This window comes from Clavelina lepadiformis, chromosome 5 (assembly GCF_947623445.1).
Source record: "Clavelina lepadiformis chromosome 5, kaClaLepa1.1, whole genome shotgun sequence".
Taxonomy (NCBI): domain Eukaryota; kingdom Metazoa; phylum Chordata; class Ascidiacea; order Aplousobranchia; family Clavelinidae; genus Clavelina; species Clavelina lepadiformis.
This window is the reverse complement of record NC_135244.1, coordinates 7,763,882-7,783,948: the sequence shown is the minus strand read 5'-3', so window position 1 is coordinate 7,783,948 and position 20,067 is coordinate 7,763,882. Positions and strand designations below refer to the sequence as shown.

At 35.9% G+C, this 20,067-nt stretch overlaps 3 protein-coding genes across 5 annotated transcripts in view; 1 reads left to right on the top strand and 2 right to left on the bottom strand.

Moving 5' to 3' along the window:
* LOC143460539 (sushi, von Willebrand factor type A, EGF and pentraxin domain-containing protein 1-like) overlaps positions 1-13,160 on the bottom strand; it is a 69,863-nt gene extending 56,703 nt beyond the window's left edge. Inside the window, exons 1-7 of one of the 2 annotated variants that reach the window (XM_076958096.1) lie at positions 12,716-13,160; positions 12,514-12,617; positions 12,281-12,391; positions 11,965-12,140; positions 11,823-11,865; positions 8,537-8,648; positions 6,885-7,028 (exon numbers count right to left, since the gene is read on the bottom strand). In XM_076958096.1, coding sequence (XP_076814211.1) covers positions 6,885-7,028; positions 8,537-8,648; positions 11,823-11,865; positions 11,965-12,140; positions 12,281-12,391; positions 12,514-12,617; positions 12,716-12,806 — 781 coding nt within the window. In that variant the 5' untranslated portion in view covers positions 12,807-13,160. The remainder of the gene's footprint in view (positions 1-6,884; positions 7,029-8,536; positions 8,649-11,822; positions 11,866-11,964; positions 12,141-12,280; positions 12,392-12,513; positions 12,618-12,715) is intronic. The other variant, XM_076958097.1, reaches the window with a different exon arrangement.
* Positions 3,750-6,042, top strand: LOC143460541 (uncharacterized). Its single transcript, XM_076958099.1, has 2 exons — positions 3,750-5,043; positions 5,171-6,042. Exons 1-2 carry the CDS (start codon positions 4,024-4,026, stop codon positions 5,696-5,698), a joined length of 1,548 nt encoding a protein of 515 aa, XP_076814214.1. The 5' UTR covers positions 3,750-4,023; the 3' UTR covers positions 5,699-6,042.
* Positions 13,161-15,908: 2,748 nt separating the features above from the next.
* On the bottom strand, positions 15,909-19,740 carry LOC143459403 (uncharacterized). Of its 2 annotated transcripts, none has more exons than XM_076956545.1 (11): positions 19,549-19,740; positions 19,141-19,424; positions 18,830-18,927; positions 18,461-18,596; positions 17,914-18,084; positions 17,605-17,747; positions 17,404-17,497; positions 17,113-17,281; positions 16,864-17,014; positions 16,619-16,732; positions 15,909-16,366 (listed from the first exon to the last, which is right to left on the bottom strand). In XM_076956545.1, exons 1-11 carry the CDS (start codon positions 19,624-19,626, stop codon positions 16,317-16,319), a joined length of 1,488 nt encoding a protein of 495 aa, XP_076812660.1. In that variant the 5' UTR covers positions 19,627-19,740; the 3' UTR covers positions 15,909-16,316. The 2 variants fall into 2 exon arrangements, with proteins under 2 accessions (XP_076812660.1, XP_076812661.1); XM_076956546.1 differs by having other exon boundaries at positions 19,141-19,419; positions 19,549-19,703.
* Positions 19,741-20,067: the final 327 nt, after the last annotated feature.

Sequence of the window (20,067 nt, the reverse complement as noted above, 5' to 3'; positions counted from 1 at the left end):
AATGCTTGTTAAGTTCAATAGTCTCAGCAAACAACATGATAACGATGACATATGACAAACTACACGCGGGCTTAATCGATAGCACTGAGAAAGGGTGCAAAGACGAAGGCGGGTTTTTTGCTTGCTTGCGGGAGGAAACACAGTTTACTTTAGAAGACTAAACATCAAATTTGCAAGAATTGAATAATGTATTTTACAGCTTCACAACAACTATCAATCAATAAAAAAAACAGCGATAGGTGCTAACTTATCACTTAACAACATTTTCGTCGTTTGATACTTAATCGACATGTTTCCACGCGTGTGCAATATTAGAATCATAAGTATACTTAAAGAGTGAGATGCGAATAATTTAAGCCAAAAAAATGTTCCGTTATCGAGAAATTTGTCTGGTGTTTAGCACCCCATTGCGAAGATTTACAACAATGTCACTTCTAATAAATCAGGTTGCAACAAAAACAGGTAACTGTAATAAACAGTTCGAGAAAAACTGACGATGCCGCTTCACGACAAAATATTTATTTCTGCATTAAAATCTTACCGATTGATTCAGAATTTATTCATAATTATAATATTTAACTTCATACCTGTTCCACTGCATTGTCAGTTTTAGCCAACGACAAAGGAGAACCCTATTCAATAAATTATAACTTTAAATCAATCGAGAGTGTTAAGCAAGCCTTGAACTTTGCTTTGCTTTTTAAATTAACCGCGTCGTCTAGCGGAGAATTTGATGCAAGGTTAATTTAAGCACTCGAAGGTCATAGTATTTTCCCTTTCAGCAAAAAATAGAGCTATTTTCTACTACACTAGTACACGAACACCTTATGCTTGGTAATTCAGAAAGCAGGGTTCCCTATTTAGCCATTAAACGTAAAATTAAATTTAGCTAATCAAACAGATGAATGTTAGATCGTAACCAACGTACGTATTCTAGCCAAAATAGGTAGGTTGTGTTTCACAAATTGAACACCGTCAAGACGTGAGAAAGAAGCCAGAGCTTGTAATTCTTCTTTCCATCAGCAACTACATTCATTAAATACTGAAATATGAAACCATTTCGCCCAACAAGATTCCACAAAAACGTGAGGTGACTAGGACATTGAAATAAGATACATATACTGTGGTTAGACTGTTACGTACATCTAACAATAGCCTGTTACTTGCATGGCGTGACAAAAAGCATGTTTTACGCTGTCCGCGTTTAATGTCAGTACATTTGCAGGCAACGAAGAAAAACCCCAACGCAACTTAGGGGAAGGATTTATGTATCTGAGAAGGTTCAAGGCACAGGAATATCTTTCGTTTCCGTTTGCATGAAAATAACTAGAACTTAGCTTAATAACTAGCTTGTTTTAGCCATCATTAACTGAGGAAAATGAAATGAGTTTGTCAATACAGTACTTGTTTAGTAGTTGCACGTTTAGCGGAACAAGGCGAGATGCAGTGTACTGGTAGGTATTTACTACTAATAACGACCACAATAAAACGAAATGTGCTCGCTGGTTTCATTAAGAGTATATTACAGTACTAACCGTTACTTTAACGAAAAAGTTTGAACCTACTACTGAGTTATTTTTTACACATAAAGTTCTAAGCTTTTTAGTCTTAAACTAAAAATAATGCCAAATTGAGAGGCAGAAGTATAAGTTTTCGTGCTGGTCATCCTACATCTAAGGCCACGTGAAAAATGTCATCAAAGAAAATATAACACTCCTAAACAGAAAAAGAGCAGGGCAGGCATAACGCAAGCAAACACAATGAATGAAATGACGCTTTCATCACCCGCAAAAAGTAAAATCGTGTCACCCTGATGCAAGCCAACTTCAAAGGTTATATCATGAAGCGAGTAATAGGTATTCCCCACAGACTTGCACGCAGGGCTACTTAAAATCTATAGAACGCTGCTAAAACAAAAATCGTTTGCAAGCAATGCACTAATCAGCGCTGGAATATGGTTTTGTATAAGACTATTACTGTGACGAGCAAAGGTATAAGTACGATACTTATGTTGTGGAATTAAGCTATTGCAAAAGCACTAAGGCGCGAAAACGTTTCAGTAGTAACGGTCACGCAAGCTACAAATGTTGCAACTGTGTGTGACTGTACCTTCGTTTAAACATGGGTGGTAATTCTGATATTACAAAACATCCCATGACTTACCCTATACACCATACAAATTCGCTTGTTCTTTTTACATGTAAGACATTACAGCGCTTTTTTGATTGAAGGTAAGGTTCACACTACACGATATAAAGTTTTAATTTGTTGTAGAAAAGTGTTATATAGTTACTTCGAATAAAATACAATCAAACATTCGACGACAGCCATGACGTATTAGCAAGACTTTTACAAGGGCTATTTTGTCAAATCTCTGTTGTAAATAGAGACAAATTCTTTTGATGATACAAAAACTGTTTGTTATGTTCACATTTAACAGAAATAGCCGGCTAGTTAAAGCGTATACTGTACACATCAGCAAAGACAGAGAAACCCAACACGATGACATCATCATAAGTGAAGCAATTCATTTTCAGGAAAATTTTTCGGTAAATGTATTCATATGCCAGAAGCTTTTCTCATTTATATCGGCTAGCAACTTGTTAAAGAAATAAATAAATGGTTGCTGACTTTAACGCAGGCATCGATCTAGCTGAATGGCAGCGTCAAGCACCAGTTCCACATTTAAGATGTTCAGGGTCACAAATACCAACAAAGCCATTTATCGATAAGTAGTTCTTGAATTACTGGCAAAGGGTGTAGTTCTTACCGCACGTAATAGTTTTGACAGACTGAAATATATATACTACATTATACCAACAATGAGGTACTGGTATAAACAAGTGTGTATTTACTTTTTAATGGTCTATGAATCTATATAGTGTATCGGGAACTAACACGCTGGTACAGTAGATAGTATAGAATTCCATAAAAAGTAGCAAGGAAGAACAGGACCGAATCTAGAGGGTGTGATTTTAACTGGGGGGTTACTGAGCTACACAGCTGCAAATAAGCTGGTTATTATAAAGAGGGAGACCACATCAGATGCCGTTTGTTATTAGTGGACGTAAAGTAAAATTGATGATAATTGGTTTATTTCCTGTGCAACACTAAGCCAAATAACAAATCTATTGATGCAATAGATGACGCGTAAATGACTCGTTTTGACAAGTCAGGTTATTTTAGTGTTAGATTCTCGCAATCTGTTTGTAAGAAATACAGAAATGTTGAACATGCGTATAGCTAGTGCCTGATTCATAATATTATGATTCATTTTAGATAATTTTGCCGGTTAGGTAATAGCGCACGTCATGCAGAAAAAAAATCTTGTACGTGTACAACTTTCTTAATGAAGATGACTATTTGGGTAAATGTGGGTCAAGCAGTTCGTTGTTGAAGATAGGCGGTAAACTAGGGAGAATGGGTAAGAAAAATTTTAATTTTAGCTGGTTTGGATTTAATGATCATTAGATTTAGATAATACAGAAAAGGTTAGGTTTAGATTACTGTGCTATGAAATACCATATGCGAGGTAATTTGTGGCCGCAAAACAGGGATCAAGAAACACTATAACCCCATTTTAAAGAAATTTACCGTTTACTTCCCTTCTGGTGGTGAAGTCGCATTGTTGTGGATGAGTCAGAGAGGAGGCAGCAGCACAGAAATATTAAGAACATATAAGCCTTATATGTACCTTATATTATAATATATAAGAATTGCTGCTGATTTTTTACGATAAACAATTTTTTACAATTCATTGAATGCAAATGAGTATTCTATGCAACAATGTAGTGTGAGCGACAGCTTCCTGTAGCGTAGTAATTTGCGCCAATTGTTTATGCCTACATACCTCGTATCGAAGACAACGCTAGAGTACTAGACTGGGCCAGAACAACCAACTCTAATGCCATAAAACGTGTAACAAATGATTCGTATTTGTAGAATGTACATAACCGAAGAATAAAGAGTCTGGTGTATATTATTACAATCTGGTGTTAGATAGAATAAAGGAAGATTATATGCATGTCAAGCACCGCTACAAGCAGCGTGGTATGGATGACGAACGCTACGATCAATGCTACCACAAAATCAGAAGTGTCTTCCTTTCTCGGAAACGGAGAAGCGTTGTGGATAGGGTGCCAAGTTGTGGTGTCGCTATGCACAGTAGCAGATGTATATGTTTTAGTGTGTCTGCTACTGTTTTGGAAGCGAAATAACATTTTAAAGATGGGTGGTCGAAGCCTTCAGCAATCTTCTCGACGAGAATCCATGTGGAATAGCGAAAACCAAACGGATGCTCCGAGAAAGACTCCTTCCAGGCATCACTCTGTTTCCGGTTCGAAGCGAGAAAAAAGATACAAAAGATGGATGTTACGATTGGTAATAGGAGCTTCTGTTACTGCCCTCTTGAAGTGTCTTATCGATCAAACTAAGTTCTTCTACGCCTGGCAAGCCAAATCTGACAAGGCTTGCGAAATTGCAAATGACGTGACCGAAGTTTGCTTATACGCTACGGCACTGATGTTAATTTACGGATTTCTTTGGCTGCGCCAGTGGTTGTTTTACCAAAGTCCCGCTGTCCGGACTTTGCTGTACCGGGGTATACTCGTAAGGTTCAGTCGTTGGTTTATGGTGATAATTGTGGCTTTATCCTCGACTCTTGCGATATTCCACCTGCTACCACAACGCTACCGAGCCCATACCGGTAACGACTATGTCGGATGTGTTGCGGTTTACGATTTAAGAAATCCCTCGGAGGCTTGGCCCATCGTGATGTACATTACACTCTCATCCATTTTTCAAATGTCGTTGGTGTGTTTATATCTTTATCCTTTTGTGAGAAGACAGATTGATCAGTCAAAACAATCGACAAAGAATAACAATTCAAGAAAACGGTCGCGCGGAAACTCAAATGTAGTGAACCTAACATCGGAAATGGGAACAGAGCTGAGCAATTTGAGTTTGCCTAAAGAAGAGATGCATTCCCAGAATAATTGCACGACCAAATCGACATCTGAGAGACCTCTTGATTCAAGAACTCAGGTAATAATCATACAGTGTATACTGTATATGAAGGGTTTGACCCGCACTCGTTGTTTAATTCGAACACACATATATGTTAAACTTCGAAGAGAGTCATTCAATTTATTCTTATATTCACCGTCTTCAGGAAGGCATTTGCAGCAGACAGCACTCCGAAGATAGTGCTGCCTCTGCAAAGCAGACATCCCGCGTTTGTCAACCGAAAACCTCCAGAATGAGCTGGATGAAGACTATTTGCCGGAATGGGAACAAGAAGTGTCGAAGAGAAGGAAAGGAAAAGAGCAAGAAAAAAGCCTTTCAATCAATTAAGCGAGTAATTGTTTGGACGATAATTTGTATCTTGACAGACATTACAATGGTTGCAGGTTCGTTATGTAAAGGACCTGGCATGCCATTAATTCTAATGACATCATTAAACGATTTCAACATTCTTTTGAACATACTGTGCCTAATTGCGACATACAGCAGATGGAGGGACATTTTATTTCCGTGTTGCATAAAGGAGCCAGCGTACCAGAGAGAGCGCAGCAGTTCTCGTGTATTTCATAGCTGCGAGGTGGCCACGTCGTTTCGCAGATCGATATCCGCCACACGGTTGCATGTCAGCATGCCTAACATTCACGTGCAAGGCCAGCCGAATAAATTTTATGTTTAAAATTTTAAGCTTTGACGTGCGTGCTCAAAACAACTCGGGCATGTATTCACCCACCATGTTAACAACTTTTTCTTCAACATACAGTTCTCTTTTTCTTTGTTATTTTTAAGAAAGCGTTCTTCTTGCGCATGTACGTACATGAATTCCTGTGTCTAATTTTTCGGCTACAAGCAGTACTGTATATTGTCAGTGACACTGGTCACGACAGACGAATTTAAATTATTTTTCAGAAGCGCTTAGTTCCTTTTTAAACTGTGACCATGTGTTTTAAAGTAAAACACTTTCTGCACGCCGATTGTATTTTCACTTTCACGGGTGATTGAACATAAAATTGTACCTCCTTATGTATACGGTGTGTGCATTTGTGCCACATTTCAAAGTTAGTTTATGATGTTATAATAGATTATTGATACAGTATGTGAAAAATGTGTAATATGCAGGCAGATTGTATAGCTTTCAGATGGCCTATCTTATATAACAATACGATCAATCTGTTTTTCAAACTTACTATAGAAATCTGTGAGCAATTTAATACTCAAATTTCTGAATTATATCAAGTTTTACATTGGTAAGGGTAACTTATAAAAGGCAACCCAATCAGGCAATTAAATGTAAATGCGTTGTAATGTAAGAAAAATAGGTGCTATCGTGATCATTGTTGCAGAAAAAGCAGCAGCTTACTTGCTGTTAGCTAAGAGCCCAAGAATCTCATGCTTATGTTGTTTAGTGTATACTTTACACATAGTTCAAACAGGGAAGTCAAAGTAGGCGAAAATACCAGTTATTGGCACTTCTACTGGAACATTTGAGCAAGAGAAAACAGCTTTCCCTTCGAGCTTTTAAGGAAGGTGCAATGAATTCGTTAAGCAAAGTTACCGTTTCGGCTTCAAAGATGTAAAAATGTTTAAAATTTTATAAACGCTTTTTGTGTTGATTGTAAGGTCGGTTGTCCCCTTGGGTAAATCTCGGGATGGCCACGATACTATACGTCGAAGGGCTTGAGCTAGATGTATACTGGTTGATGATTTTCAGTGCAGGCCGATATTTAAACGTCGCGAATGTTTTCAATTAATTCTGTCTTTCAACCCTTACGTTTTGGTATTGAAATCAAATTTCAACATTCCGATATGAAGAAGTTTTCGTTCATTTCAAAATTTTGTAAAAGCAACAAATGAAAGCGTCATACCTGCGTGTAGAGCTCTTCTAGCAACAGATTCAAATTCAGCAAAACTTTTCAAAATATAGACGTGATCCAGTTTAGGTTCAGATGCCATGCTGGTTAGCTCGTCAACATTTCCCGAATGAACGCCGAAGGTAAAAATTTCAATTCCTGAAAAAGAAACGTTTCACGAAAGTCGATTAATATTAGACAAATCGCAATACAATCGCAATCGCAAACCCCGCAAATGGGGTAACTACTTCTAGATAACAATCGACCATAAATCAGCTTTACGAGTAGATATATTTTCGAAAAAAGACTTTTGTTTTAACTCGGCAAGTACAGTAGTTTACGTAACACATATTTAATCTGAATACAAGATAGATGATCTTTTTAAGCGTTTTTTGGTAGTTTTTATGAGATAATGCACGAACCCGAGATTGTGAATGAGGACTACTGAATAGGATGAAGCTTTGTTTATGCCTTGCTCAAAATAGAATTATTGCAAGGTCGGTCCTAGCTATCACCGCTCCGTTATCGACCGACAAAAGCTAGCCGATTATATTATTGTTTCGTTTTTTAGACTAGATTTAAAGCAAATTAATGACTATTTTTCATACCATAAATTTTTGACTGTTGGGCATAAATAAAATATATGCACCAGAGTGTGACTCTTACAGAAAACGAAATTATTTTGATCGATAAACCTAAGATCATGGAGAGATCGCTAAGTCGTCAATTCCTCTCAAATTTAATCTAATTTGGTATGATCGCAAATTGGTTCAAAGTGAGCTCGATTAGATTTCACGATATATGTTAAGTGCTAACGTCCAGACCGACGCTGTAAACTTGCAACGTAGCTCCAAGCTTCAATTTGCTTGAAATATAAATGTTGTTAGAAACATTTTGGCTTTTAGTCGAAAGTAACCGTCTTCATCAGTTTTTCCCAAGTCATCGAGAAGGTTGGAAATTTTTTTATATAGTAACGATGTAACGAAACTATGCCACGTGTCATTTACTTCTTTCTATTTTACCGTTTTTGTAAGGTGATAATTGTTTGTTGATATGATGTAATGATTCTTTCTGTGTGTTTTGGTTTTGGTTGGTTATCACTGCTTTTCTCACGTTTTACACCTTGCGTTTTCTTACCAGTAGTTTCACACTTTTGCATGGTATAAAAACCGTTGTTTAATGATTTGAGGGGTTCAGTTGGGTGTGATCAACGGCGATGTAATAAAGATGCTCTTATACTGTTTTGCTGATGCTGCGGATGCTGATACTATGAGTAGAACACACGGCATAACAGAGACTCAGAGTCTTCCGTTACAATTAAGTCTTCAGTGTTTACATTGACACGTTCTACAATAGTTCCCACGAATTTGGTATCGCAGCAATTACTGTAACTTATTTTTTTGGATAAATAGATTCTTTTGTAAGTTGTCGTCCGTGTTTGTACCGTTAGGTTATAAACCCTAACAAATTGATTGGTGTTATCAACTAAATCACGGTATTGCATTTATCATGCAAACGTTAGCCATTTCGAGTATATAGAAACATTTACTTCGGTATTTAACCAGTTTGTTTAACCACGGAGGTTTTCGTTGAAAACAGAAAGTTTATTTAAAGCACTCGAACGCTTTTTACAACAAACAAATTAAGAAACTGATTAACGCACTGACCTTCTCGACGCAGCCTTTGAGCGACACCACGTGGATCTCCGCCATTTGACCTGCCATCGGTAATTAATAAAATTACCTTTTTCGAATCGACACGAGCGTTGTCCATAATTTCCTGCAGAAATAAAGATCATAGTTGTGTCATTGGATAGTATTTTTCGTTTTCCATGGATTCTTGTCCCGTACTGGCACACTAGCAAACATTCATCAAAACAAGGATGCGTAATGGCAAATTAAAACCGCAACATTAATCATATGGTGTAGATTAACTAATAGCTTATGGTTTACCACGCATGAGCGAAGATTCCTGAAAGATAATTTTACCCATGATAACTTCAGACGGGATATATAATACAACAAGTTAAATTATTTTAATAGGTTGGTTGTTCGAGTGAGCAAACAGAAATCAACATAAAGTCAAACTGAATTCATTTGCTGGTTCAACTACAGCTACAAATCATAACGTTTTCATTGGAAAACCTTTATTATGTTGTGAAATAGCAACGAACAGTAATCAGTCAACCTTTACCAATTGTCAGAATTGTAGTATTTTTCTGTGACCAAGCTGCTACAGAATTTTTATTGCAGTATCAGAATTTTCATTTTTGGACTAACGATAAAAAATATTTTGCACGACGTAAACTAAGCCGTAGGCCCTTATCATTCGATCCCTAGTTACAGAACTATTCTTAATGTGTTTTGCGATTGATGTTTTTTTTATTTTCTTTGTTATTTTTAATTTTTCTAAAGTCGGAACTGTTTACCAGGACCATTGAATAGAAACAATCCTTGTAATGTCTTGCCCAAGAGCATATATAATCTAGCTTATATATAATCTATTTCTGTTTTGGTGGTACAGAAAGTTGACAAAACAATAACAGTGAAAAACTATGTTGTCACGAGGTTTATTTAAGTAGTTATAAAGTCATATTTTCTGTTTTAGGTCATAAAATATGTCGTTTTGTTTTTTACTTTAAATGCAAAGATTGAATCCTAGTACCTTCGTAGATATAGTTCAAACAGATCTTTGTAGACATAAAAATTTGATAATTTGTGGATGAGTGAGGGAGGCAGTGAGAGTTCTAATGAAGAGTTTCACGAAGCACTGGAAGCTATACTTTAATTGTTTTCTGCAGCTTAATAGCTGTTTGTTGTCAATTTGCGTTGCAAAATCGCCTTGGCATATTATTTTGCAACACACAATCTGGTATCTAGATATTACAAACACAAGCAGTAGGTCAGCCAATGCTGAGATGGTAAGAGCCAAGGGTTATTTCCAAACACAGAGCTTTGACTCTTATTACTTAGTAGCAAGTAGTGACCAGTGACTGACCGACGTAAGCTATTTCTTCATTTTAAAACTAGACTACTAAGCCACTTTTTAAATTAGAGTAAAAACTTTCATACGAGTTGGTACAATTATAAACATTTGCAAATGTTTGATGTTCTAAAGTCATATATTTCAAACAATAAAGCCATATTTTTCCATATTTTAGGTCATAAAAATGGCTCTACTGATGACACAAGGCCACAATAAAATGTTCATAGAACATAAAATGCTATTTTGAATCAAGATGCAGCTACTGAGATTAAAATATTCTAAACACGGTAAAAGTTGAATAAAAGGGAAAATGCTACAGCTATATATACGGTTTATATTCATTTCAGTTTGCTCAGAACAATAAATCAAACTTTCAATTTGGCATAAAAAGTAAATCGAGAAAAAAGTCCATTTACTTTTAATTTAAAAAAATAACAGGAACATTTTTAAAGTTTAATTTAACATTACTAATGTATACATAAAAATGATAAATAATTAATGTAACTACTAAGGATGTAATCAGCTGCACTCTAATGCATATTGGTTATTGTCAAAAAATCAAATTTTTGTTGGCTTGTTTGATTTCTTATTGTTAATGATTGGTTTAAAAAGAACTAAAGTCTAGAGAAAGTGGCTTTCATCTTCATTGATCGGCTAAGCAGAGACTAAACTTACACTGTAATGTTTACCCTAAATTGTAATGTTAAACTAGGATGTTATCTTTAAACTACTTGAGAAATAACAAATAAAGTTAATGAAAAACTAAAACGGGTCTAAGACGGAAGTGCACTACCAAATGACGTCACAATTTGAGTAGCTGGGGTCTAGTATACAGTACAAATGCATCCTGTGGTTGTGCTTTAGACCCAATAAAAAAATGTATTTAGTGAATCATCAGTGTAAAAACAGAAGTAACACGCATACAGCATTATTATAAATGTAAAATAAGAACAAGACATAGGTTGGCACTTTGAAGATTAACTTTATTTTTGATTTTTCTACACAAGCTTTCGCAAACATAAGCTTGCTTCTTCAGGTGTACTAAGAAATGGCCATTTCTGTATACTATATACTGAGTTAACACGATTCAGCCACCATCAATAAGTGTAAAGTTGCACAAGAGATTAAAAACTTGTGTGAATACAAGTCTCTATGATACAGTGTTAAAATACAGTAAAAAACAAGTATATTTAGTCATACTTGGGAATGCTCTATATTTCATTTATTTTAAATATTGATTAGATGGCTTTATGATCTGTGTAACAGTAGTAAAAATAAATGATTTGTGCAATACACCACGTACATAGGCCAGGTACATGCATGACATCGACATGTACGTCAGTATGTCATTATTTTGCCCAACACAATCTTAGACATAATTGATAGAAATAATTGAAGTGACATATTTCAGTAGGTTTTTTCAGTGAGTAAGTAAATAAAGTAAATCACTGCTTTAAATTAATATCGATTGAAGCTAATTTAGAAAAAAATGCAAACACAAAAAAAACAAGCAAACACCTATTTACAACAACAAACCCATTTCTCATTTGTACACCATATAACTGGAATGGTTAAACTTATTTTTTGAAGCTAGCTCACTTAATTAAAGGCTTTGCGGTAGTTAACCTATTGTATTGTCTTTAACAACCACTAAACTTCAATAATTCGTAAATCTTAATTTAATCAACATCCTTCTGGTCAAAATTGAACAAGGAACAAACCAGAACCTCACATTCAATTTTCTAGTACCTTTAGGTGCTTTCCCAAATTAAAATTTTGTAATTATGTTGTAAACTTAGGAGTTTGTAATTTTTAGACATACTTGGAATTAATGAAGCTTGGTTAGATTTTAAAACTTATTAATTATTCACGCTATTTTGTGAATAACAATAAATAATCAATTAATTAAGTAACAAAATGTTTTTCTGCCTCAGCGAGGAAAGTAATTAAGCTGTATTTCTAACTCACCTTCGCCCTCAAAAGTCCTCCGTAAGTGTATGTAGACCCACTCCTACAAGCAAAAGAGAAAAATTAAACTTTCTAAACAGTATTTTTAGTGAAAAATGATGTTTTTTTAGCTCAGGAAAGACGAAAAATATCAGCTACTTACGCGTATGTAATAGCTGGCAGAGAAGTACCAAGCAAAGAGCACTTGTGGTCGTGAATGTTGTCTGCTGTAACTTGATCAACCCACAACTCTGCAATGTCTGCAAACGTAATTACCGCAACTCTGGTAGTATCCATAGACACGGGGATTCCACTCACAAACCGTGAAACAAACCGAATCTTAAAAGTTAAAGCAAATACAATCTGAAAATATCACACAAAATAGAGCCATAGCCTACCATACTGTTTCGAACCTATAGCCTACGTTTATGCGCACTCTTCAGCCTGGTAGGTCTTCTTTTAAAACAATTTCATCTCACCTCATCCTTGAAATATTCTGAGGTTACGCTGAATGATGCATCGATAACAAATATTAAGTCCAGCTTTTTATTGCTCCTCAGTCGCAAGACGTTGCGTTTGAAAGTTTGAACCTAAAATTATGACGGAAGAATCTTTATCTGTGTTTTTATTGCTTGGATTGGCAAATTTCAAAATATTGCAGCACAAATTAGGGTAAATAAACTTTTCATAAATGCCATCAGCCTATATTTACAATTTCGTCGATGTAGGTGTCCAGCTGTTTAACTCTGGGTTTGCTCGAGACAAATTTGCTTTTTTGTCGTCTAATCTTCCCAAAGTTAGAATGCACATGAGTTCCTGAAAAAAATTCAAAATAAATAAAGCTGAACGTCTTCTTCACCAAATATACGTTTTCAATCAGCTTATGCTGGTAAGTTGGAAAGAATGTTTCTTACCGTGCTGATTAGGTGACTGGGAGACCGATTCCGAGATCATTTTACAAGCAAGCATGAACGTCAAGACAAAAGATAAATTTAAAACGTTCATATTGTCTGATGTAAACTTATCTGCTATTTTCAAAATAAAGTTTCTGTCGCTTGCTGCTGGCCTTAGACATCAAAGTGGCTCATTTTGCTCTCATGCCGTCCAGGCAGTTTGTGAAGCTCGCACTTTTAATGTGGGCTTAATATATACGAAAATTCGGTTTGGTCTACTTTATCCATGACCTTTCAGTTCAAAAGACGACGAAAGATTGTGAACAGTTTTACCTCAAAGTGCGTAAAACAGGGAGGAGTCTGATCACTGCGTCTGCTTAATGTTTGGGATAGCTGCAAATACCGTAACAAAACGTAAATAAAAGATTAAAACACGCGCGTTGTTTCGTTATTAAAGTGATGCTGTTATCTATGTCTCAAAAGCTACCACTGATTACGGAGTTAATTCCCAAATGCTTAATGTCTGTCAATACATTCATGGAATAGTTCCATTATAAACAAAAGTTTAATTCTGATGCCCTATACATCAAATATGCTCTGTAAAGCATACCCTTAATTTTATGAACGACAAATCATTTCTTTCCTGTCCGTATATGGACAAAAAACGTGTTGATGTCGAAGTAGCATTATTACTTTAAAACCACCTAGATGTGATGAATTGCTTAGTCATTCTTTGAAGTTTTAGAGGGATGACGTTTCAAAGCACACACTAGCTAGTCAAAGAGGGAAATTATCACCCATGAAACAATGATATTAAGAGATGATGAGTAAACCATATAACCGCGACAACAAGTAATTTGTTTCAAACGCTTCAAGAAGAAAGATTAAAACATGTGGGATTTACAGTTGCTAGCAAGTTTGTCAAACTCCAATTATAAATTTGTTATTAACACGATTTTTTTCTTTTTTTTTCTTGTGGAAGTAGGAACTGATGTCTATTACCTTTATCTGTTATTAGTGCTGCCGAACGTGTTACACGTGTGCTTATCTTATGCAGTATCCAGTTATTCCATACGTAGGCTTCAGTATATCCTATAACTCTTATCCTTTATATTTAAATATATTGGCTTAGTAAGTCTGAATGTATAACACTGGGGAACAATTTTGAACAAAAAATTTGTTGACTTTGATTTTGCACTTGATTTAATTGACTAATTCCGGTGTGCTGAATTCAAAAATGCCGCCGGTTTTCTTCTATCACGTCAAGTTTTTGCTCTACAGCATACATCCAAAATATGCAAATTTTCACGACTTTAGCTGTATTGTTTTTCCATTTGTAATAGGAATGCACAGGCTAATCATATTGTAAGTTATATACAAGAAGAATCAACTGAATTATTAAGCAAAAAAGGCACAGGCCTCGATTTAGGTCGATGCTTTTCCCCCATTTTTGGTTGGAGGATGCAATCATCCAACGAAACTAGATAAGAATGGTAAAATTGAAGTTAGTTGCTTTCAACTTTCAACCATGTATGTACTCGTACTTTCCAGGAAAACAGACAAGCAAGAAAATAATATCTGTTCCTATCCCTGCATAGTGATGATTGGTGGTTCCAGGTTCATAACATTTCACACTATTGTGCAATTTTGCATCAGTAACTGTCAAATGCCTTTAAAAAAATGACGACTCGGTTACACCACACGTTTAAAAAGCTTGTCAACTGCGCTCAAAACACGTGTTGCCTCGCTTTGAAGTTGTAGTTTCATAAAAGCGTGGAATGTTTTTTGGAAAAGGAGCGAAGGTATCGTACTTTCGTTCGAGAGAAAGTGCGTTTTTACCATACTTTCGAAGTGACAGTAGCTTTGTGTATTGCCATAATATACAGGAGTTGGGAATTCCGATCTACAACTCAATTGAATGGCGAATGTTCATTGACAGCTCAAAGAGGATCTTAAAGTGCGTCCTTCTCTATAATAGCAATTTATACGGTGCAGTACCAATTGCACATTCAGTTAGTCTTCGTGAAGAATACGGAAACATAAAAAGAGTCATTGAATTGTTGCAATATCACAAGCACAATTGGATCATATGTGTTGACCTTAAAATGTTATGTTTTCTTCTTGGTCAGCAACACGGATACACAAAGAAAGTACCCCTGCTATTTGTGTATGTGGGACAGCAGAGCTCGAGATCAGCACTGGGTGGAGAGGAACTGGCCTCCGAGATCTGACCTTAAACCTGGTGATCCCAATATTCTACATGAAACACTTGTTGACAGAGAGAAAATTATTTTCCCACATCTGCATATAAAGCTCGGCCTAATGAGGCAATTCTTTAAAGCATTGACAACTGAAAGCAACTGTTTTAATTACCTCGTTTGGGCTTTTCTTGGCCTGTCAATACAAAAAATTAAAGCTGGTGTATTTGATGGTCCACAAATTCGGCAACTCAACAAAGATGAACGTTTCAGTGGTTCAATGTCAGAATTGGAAGAAAATGCGTGGTTATCATATAAAAACCTTGTCAAGGAATTTCTCGGGAATGCACGGGCAGAGAATTATATCGAAATTGTTCTGAAGCTATTGGAAAGCTACAGAGAACTCGGCTGCAACATGAGCATCAAGATGCAGTTTTTGCATAGCCATTTTGCTAATTCCCCGGAAAACCTTGCTGCGGTTAGCGATAAGCAAGGAGAAAGATTCCACCAAGATCTGAAGGTGATGGAGGAAAGATATCAGGGAAGATGGGACTTGCAAATGCTGGCTGACTATTGCTGGAGTTTTAAGCGAGAATGCCCACAGCTTGAACATGCCAGGAAAAGCTACAAGCGTAAATTTTTGCCCTAAAACTCGCACTTTATTTGTCCTGCAGAAGCAATATCCGTTTTAAGGAACAGAATAGAGCTTTGCAAATGTTTATTTGAAAACCATTGAGTTACTTTCAGTTGCTTGTAGTTCTTAAAATTATTTATACAATGAACGCAAATGTCTTAAATGTTGTACTTTTTTGTGGGTTATGAGACAAAGCGGTGGGTGGCTAGCTCAAAAACTTGACGTGATAGAGAAAAACTGATGTCATTTTTGGAATCAGCGCCCAAAAGTTAGTCAAAAACAATTGTTAGACCGAAGTCAACAAAAATTGTGTTCCCTTGTGTAATCGTTAATTAATTCTACCATAATGCGTGTGAATGATGCAAAAGTAACCTGACATGGGTAAATTTTCACTTCAAGATTTTTATTTTCTGATTAGCGTCACAGTGTATGTAATTCATAAATCACTAAAATACGGTTCGGGTTTGAGCCAACGCAAATGAATTAAAGATATATATCGGTCAATCGAAAATAGAGTTTTCCTTTCACGTGGGAAGTAATTGCGCAGTAAGTACAGTATCAAGCAAACTTTGGTATATTTTTATACATGCAATGAATAAAAAGTAGTAGGGAAAGCTTAGAAGAGCTTGAAACAGTGATCTCGCAGTATATTACAAAAAAAAAAACATATCCATGGAGGTGGCAGGTGTGGTTTCGCCCAGGTAGTAAATTGGTAATACCAACATTAATTGTTTACCCTTTTCTATATCCTATACTGAGCACAATGGTAGAACATTTCATTCATAGCTTCTCACGTGCCTTCAGGAAAATACCAAGTAAGTTTTGGAAATGCATTTGAATCTGAAAAACAATGACGTTTTTAGTAAATTTATGGCAAGTTACAATAAGTTTTACTTCGGATGCTAAAAGGATATATGGCCGACCTGATATGTAATTTGCTAAACTTGGACAAATTATGAAACTATCTGTCAAAGTTATAGTACTTGTGTTCTATGGTTACACTATAAACTAAAGATAGGTAGCCTACATGATAAATACTTACGCAGTTTAAGTAAAAACATACTTAATAGAAGAATAAATATGTAACAGTACCATTAAAAATCACATCCAAGACGCTTCCGTATTCACCTCTGCCCTCTGAAACCCTATCGAGCATAACTGTTTGAGTCCAGGAGGATAGTGGACTACCAAGGAATTCAGCACCAACTAAAATTAGATTGATTTCAGTCTACAATATAGCAGTAATTGAAAATACTTTAAAACCGTCAAGTATTTAATATTTTTCCACGTTTTTTTTTCAACGATGTCTATAACGACTCCTACAAGCAGACACATACGATAGCATATTTCCTGCTCTACAAATGAAGTGGAAAAATTGTTGTCAAAAACATCAATCATCAAATCATTAATTGTTGCAAACTTCAGAACATCAGATACAATGTACACGTTTGGTAACTTCCACTTTAGTCTTTTCAAGGTAAGCGTCATCTAGAAAAACCAAGCTTAACCGAAAAATCACATAACTATAATTAATTAATTATTTGTATAAATACGTTTAAATAAATATATTTAAAATAAATACTCGCCTGTGGAGGAGCAGCAAAATAAATGCATTCTATGTTTTTGACAGTCGCGTATGCAAGTAACTTTTTTGCTATGAAATCAACACTAGTTGCATTTGTTACGAGTTCATTTGCCATGTCGCACATAGCCTTGTTCATTTGACGAACGGAGGATGGTCTGGAAGCTTTACACCTGTGCATTTGTATGTTTACTGTTTTTTGACGAACTTTGTAACATTATTGATTACAAACCAAAGATGATGTTTCATATCAAGCTAAAGTGCTAATTAGCTTCTTAGGATATAAATAACTCACATATCCTGCCAATCCTCGTTGTCGTAACGCCAGTGAATGGCTAAAAATGGCTTTCCGTGAAAAATCTTTTCAACAAACTGTTTTGCAAGGACCTGGTTTCATAAAACAAAAAGTTAGCCTGGTACTGTAAACTGAAGTAGGCGTGGACATCGTATATATTGGACGTTTGCCAACATCAATACATTGTCTCAACACTTTCCTTAATCTTTGACGGACGGCGGACGTAAGATGAAAAATGACGCCAATAGGATGACCACGATTGTCTGCTGCCCAGACAACCAGCTCCCAACGCCAGACCAACGCAGTGTTCGTTTCTTGTTTCATGTATGGCATCCGACAGATGTCTAATAAGTTAGGTAAGCGAAGTGACATAAAAGTGACATGCGCAGGAGAAAGTGCATAAAAGTGTGACATGTGTACTGACCAAAAATGCTTAATTAAGAACAGAAAAGTATAAAGAATTTCTATCTATTAGTTCTTACTAATCCGAATTATGTCAGAAAGACTCACGGTTTACGGTTGCTGTCTTCTACTACGTCACGGAAGTTGTCAACACGATGAATTCGACCCACAGTCAGTTTAAGAACCTGTTTGAAATGTTCCAGGCCTTCTTCTCGTTTCCCAGCAATTAAACCACAGGTAAGAACAGTGGTAATTTTCTCACCACATTTGCGATAGTATCTGTAAAGTGTAAACGATATGTGATAATTTGTAAACAGCTCACATCTCATTTCTACATTTCTAGCAAAGAGCATCTTCTCCCTTTGACATTGCTGTTGAAATTTAAACAGTAAAAATTTGCAAGGCTTTATAGTCTATATATCAATAAAAAAATTTAAGCAATAAGTTTCTTTACTTAGTCGATAACTCATTCCCGGTTTCCATAAGCGATTGTCATACACAGATCTACTAGCGCCCGAATAAGAACAAGCAGCATGCAACCAGGGTTTCCACAGAGTATAGAAAAATGAGTTTAAACTTTTGTCTAACCGTAATGACTAATGAGTAATTGGCAGACGTTCACACTTGTACACTGTACAAGCTGTGTTTCACTCACTCCTTTATATCGACTGTTGGCATGAGGTATCTAAGCGCGCGCAAATCGATCGTCTTTTCTGGTTCTGTTTCTATCGCAGAGGTATATGTTTGGTCGAAAATGGCTACGTCCATGGTTTCTTCATCGGACATGTCATCTGCGCAAGGAATGTATCATACGAAAGTTTTATTTATTTATAACTAAGCGTTGCGTTTGCTAATCGCATGCGTAAAATTACTTCTGTAATGAACTGATTTTGAACACAATCATTCAACTTGGTCAAAATGTAAATACACTAAAATGATTAAACTAAAAACAAAATGCCTTCAATGGTAGGCAATAGACAATTTACATAATATAATGTTTGTGTAATAGACAATTTACGCTTACTTTCTTGCAGGTTTTCCATTCGTGGATGATGATGGAAAGGTGGGACAACTAATGTTCGATTCATCGACAATGCAATGGAAATAGTCTCCTTAAATATCCTACAAGAGAAATGTTTTAATTTCTATCAAATTCCCTTTGGTTGTGTGCTGGTATATTTTGAAGAACATTACGCAATAGTTCACACAATTTACAAATTATCTGAGAAAGATGTTCCCGTTCGGACAGAGTTGCAGTAAACATTCGAATTTACTTGTTATATTTGTAAGTTATAACCAAAAACTACAGACTAAAGGAATTTGATTACGAGATACCTGAACAGATTGTTTGGTCCCATATTATAATACAAAATCGGTATTAGAAGGTTTTTCGTTGCAAGTTTACGACGACGACCGTAGGAAAAATCTCGGGATTCGAAAAGATTCTTGTAGTATTGGTCAAGCAAGGAGCTTTCCGTATAAGCCTGAGTATGTGGCAATGTATAACTTTTGTCTGTCAGAGAGAAAGTTCTTTGTAATCTTGTCAGCATGAGTTTCGACTTTGAACCTGTCCAGCCATTGTAGAGTTTGGAAAAGAGTTCATCATTGACAAACCTGTACTAAATAAAAATGCCAGATTGAGCACAAGATTTTCTAAAAGTTTAAAATTCTTTTCATAGCTTTGTCTTGCTTAGTCTCTTGTGAAAATATTGCTACAAATCGGTGACCGATTTTTAGGCCTACCTGACTGGTTTTTTGCAAAGTAATCACAGTGGAGAATATTCCCAACACGAAAACGATGAACGCGAATCGGTATAACATTTGACTACAATAAACTCTTCTTGAGTCTTACAATGAAATAAATTCAGCTTAAAGTCTTTTGAGCTAGAGTAAACCCACAAAATTCTGTCAAGCGCTTCATGATGGCTAACGATTGCGTTGAAAGTAAGTTTAATAGCCCCAAGCGATTGACTGCGCCTGAGGAACTAGCACATAATAATCAGTTATTTTGGAACAGCTAACTACCTGTCAATAAAACCACATTCTTAATGCCATAACAACGTCGTACTGATTCCCTGTTTGTTCGTTTCTCTGGGTAAGTTTCTTTTTTAACAAATTAACTATTTCCAATTGTTTGAAACGCCGGACTAAACCATTGCTTAACTTCGTAGCTGGTACTTTTTTGTTAGGAAAGCGCATGTTGTCAATAGGAAGAAATATTTTTTATTCTTGAGGGTTAGCTAGTGCATGACAACAAACTTT

What these genes read in the sequence shown, in the direction of transcription:
- LOC143460541 (XM_076958099.1), top strand. Translation starts at nt 4,024, where the DNA reads ATGTCAAGCACCGCTACAAGCAGCGTGGTATGGATGACGAACGCTACG. An exon ending in CTCTTGATTCAAGAACTCAG is followed by an intron (nt 5,044 to 5,170) that starts GTAATAATCATA and finishes CACCGTCTTCAG; the next exon opens with GAAGGCATTTGCAGCAGACA.
- LOC143459403 (XM_076956545.1), bottom strand. Translation starts at nt 19,626, where the DNA reads ATGTTATACCGATTCGCGTTCATCGTTTTCGTGTTGGGAATATTCTCC. An exon ending in CTTTGCAAAAAACCAGTCAG is followed by an intron (nt 19,425 to 19,548) that starts GTAGGCCTAAAA and finishes ATTTTTATTTAG; the next exon opens with TACAGGTTTGTCAATGATGA. An exon ending in CTTGGATGTGATTTTTAATG is followed by an intron (nt 16,367 to 16,618) that starts GTACTGTTACAT and finishes ATTGTTTTTCAG; the next exon opens with ATTCAAATGCATTTCCAAAA.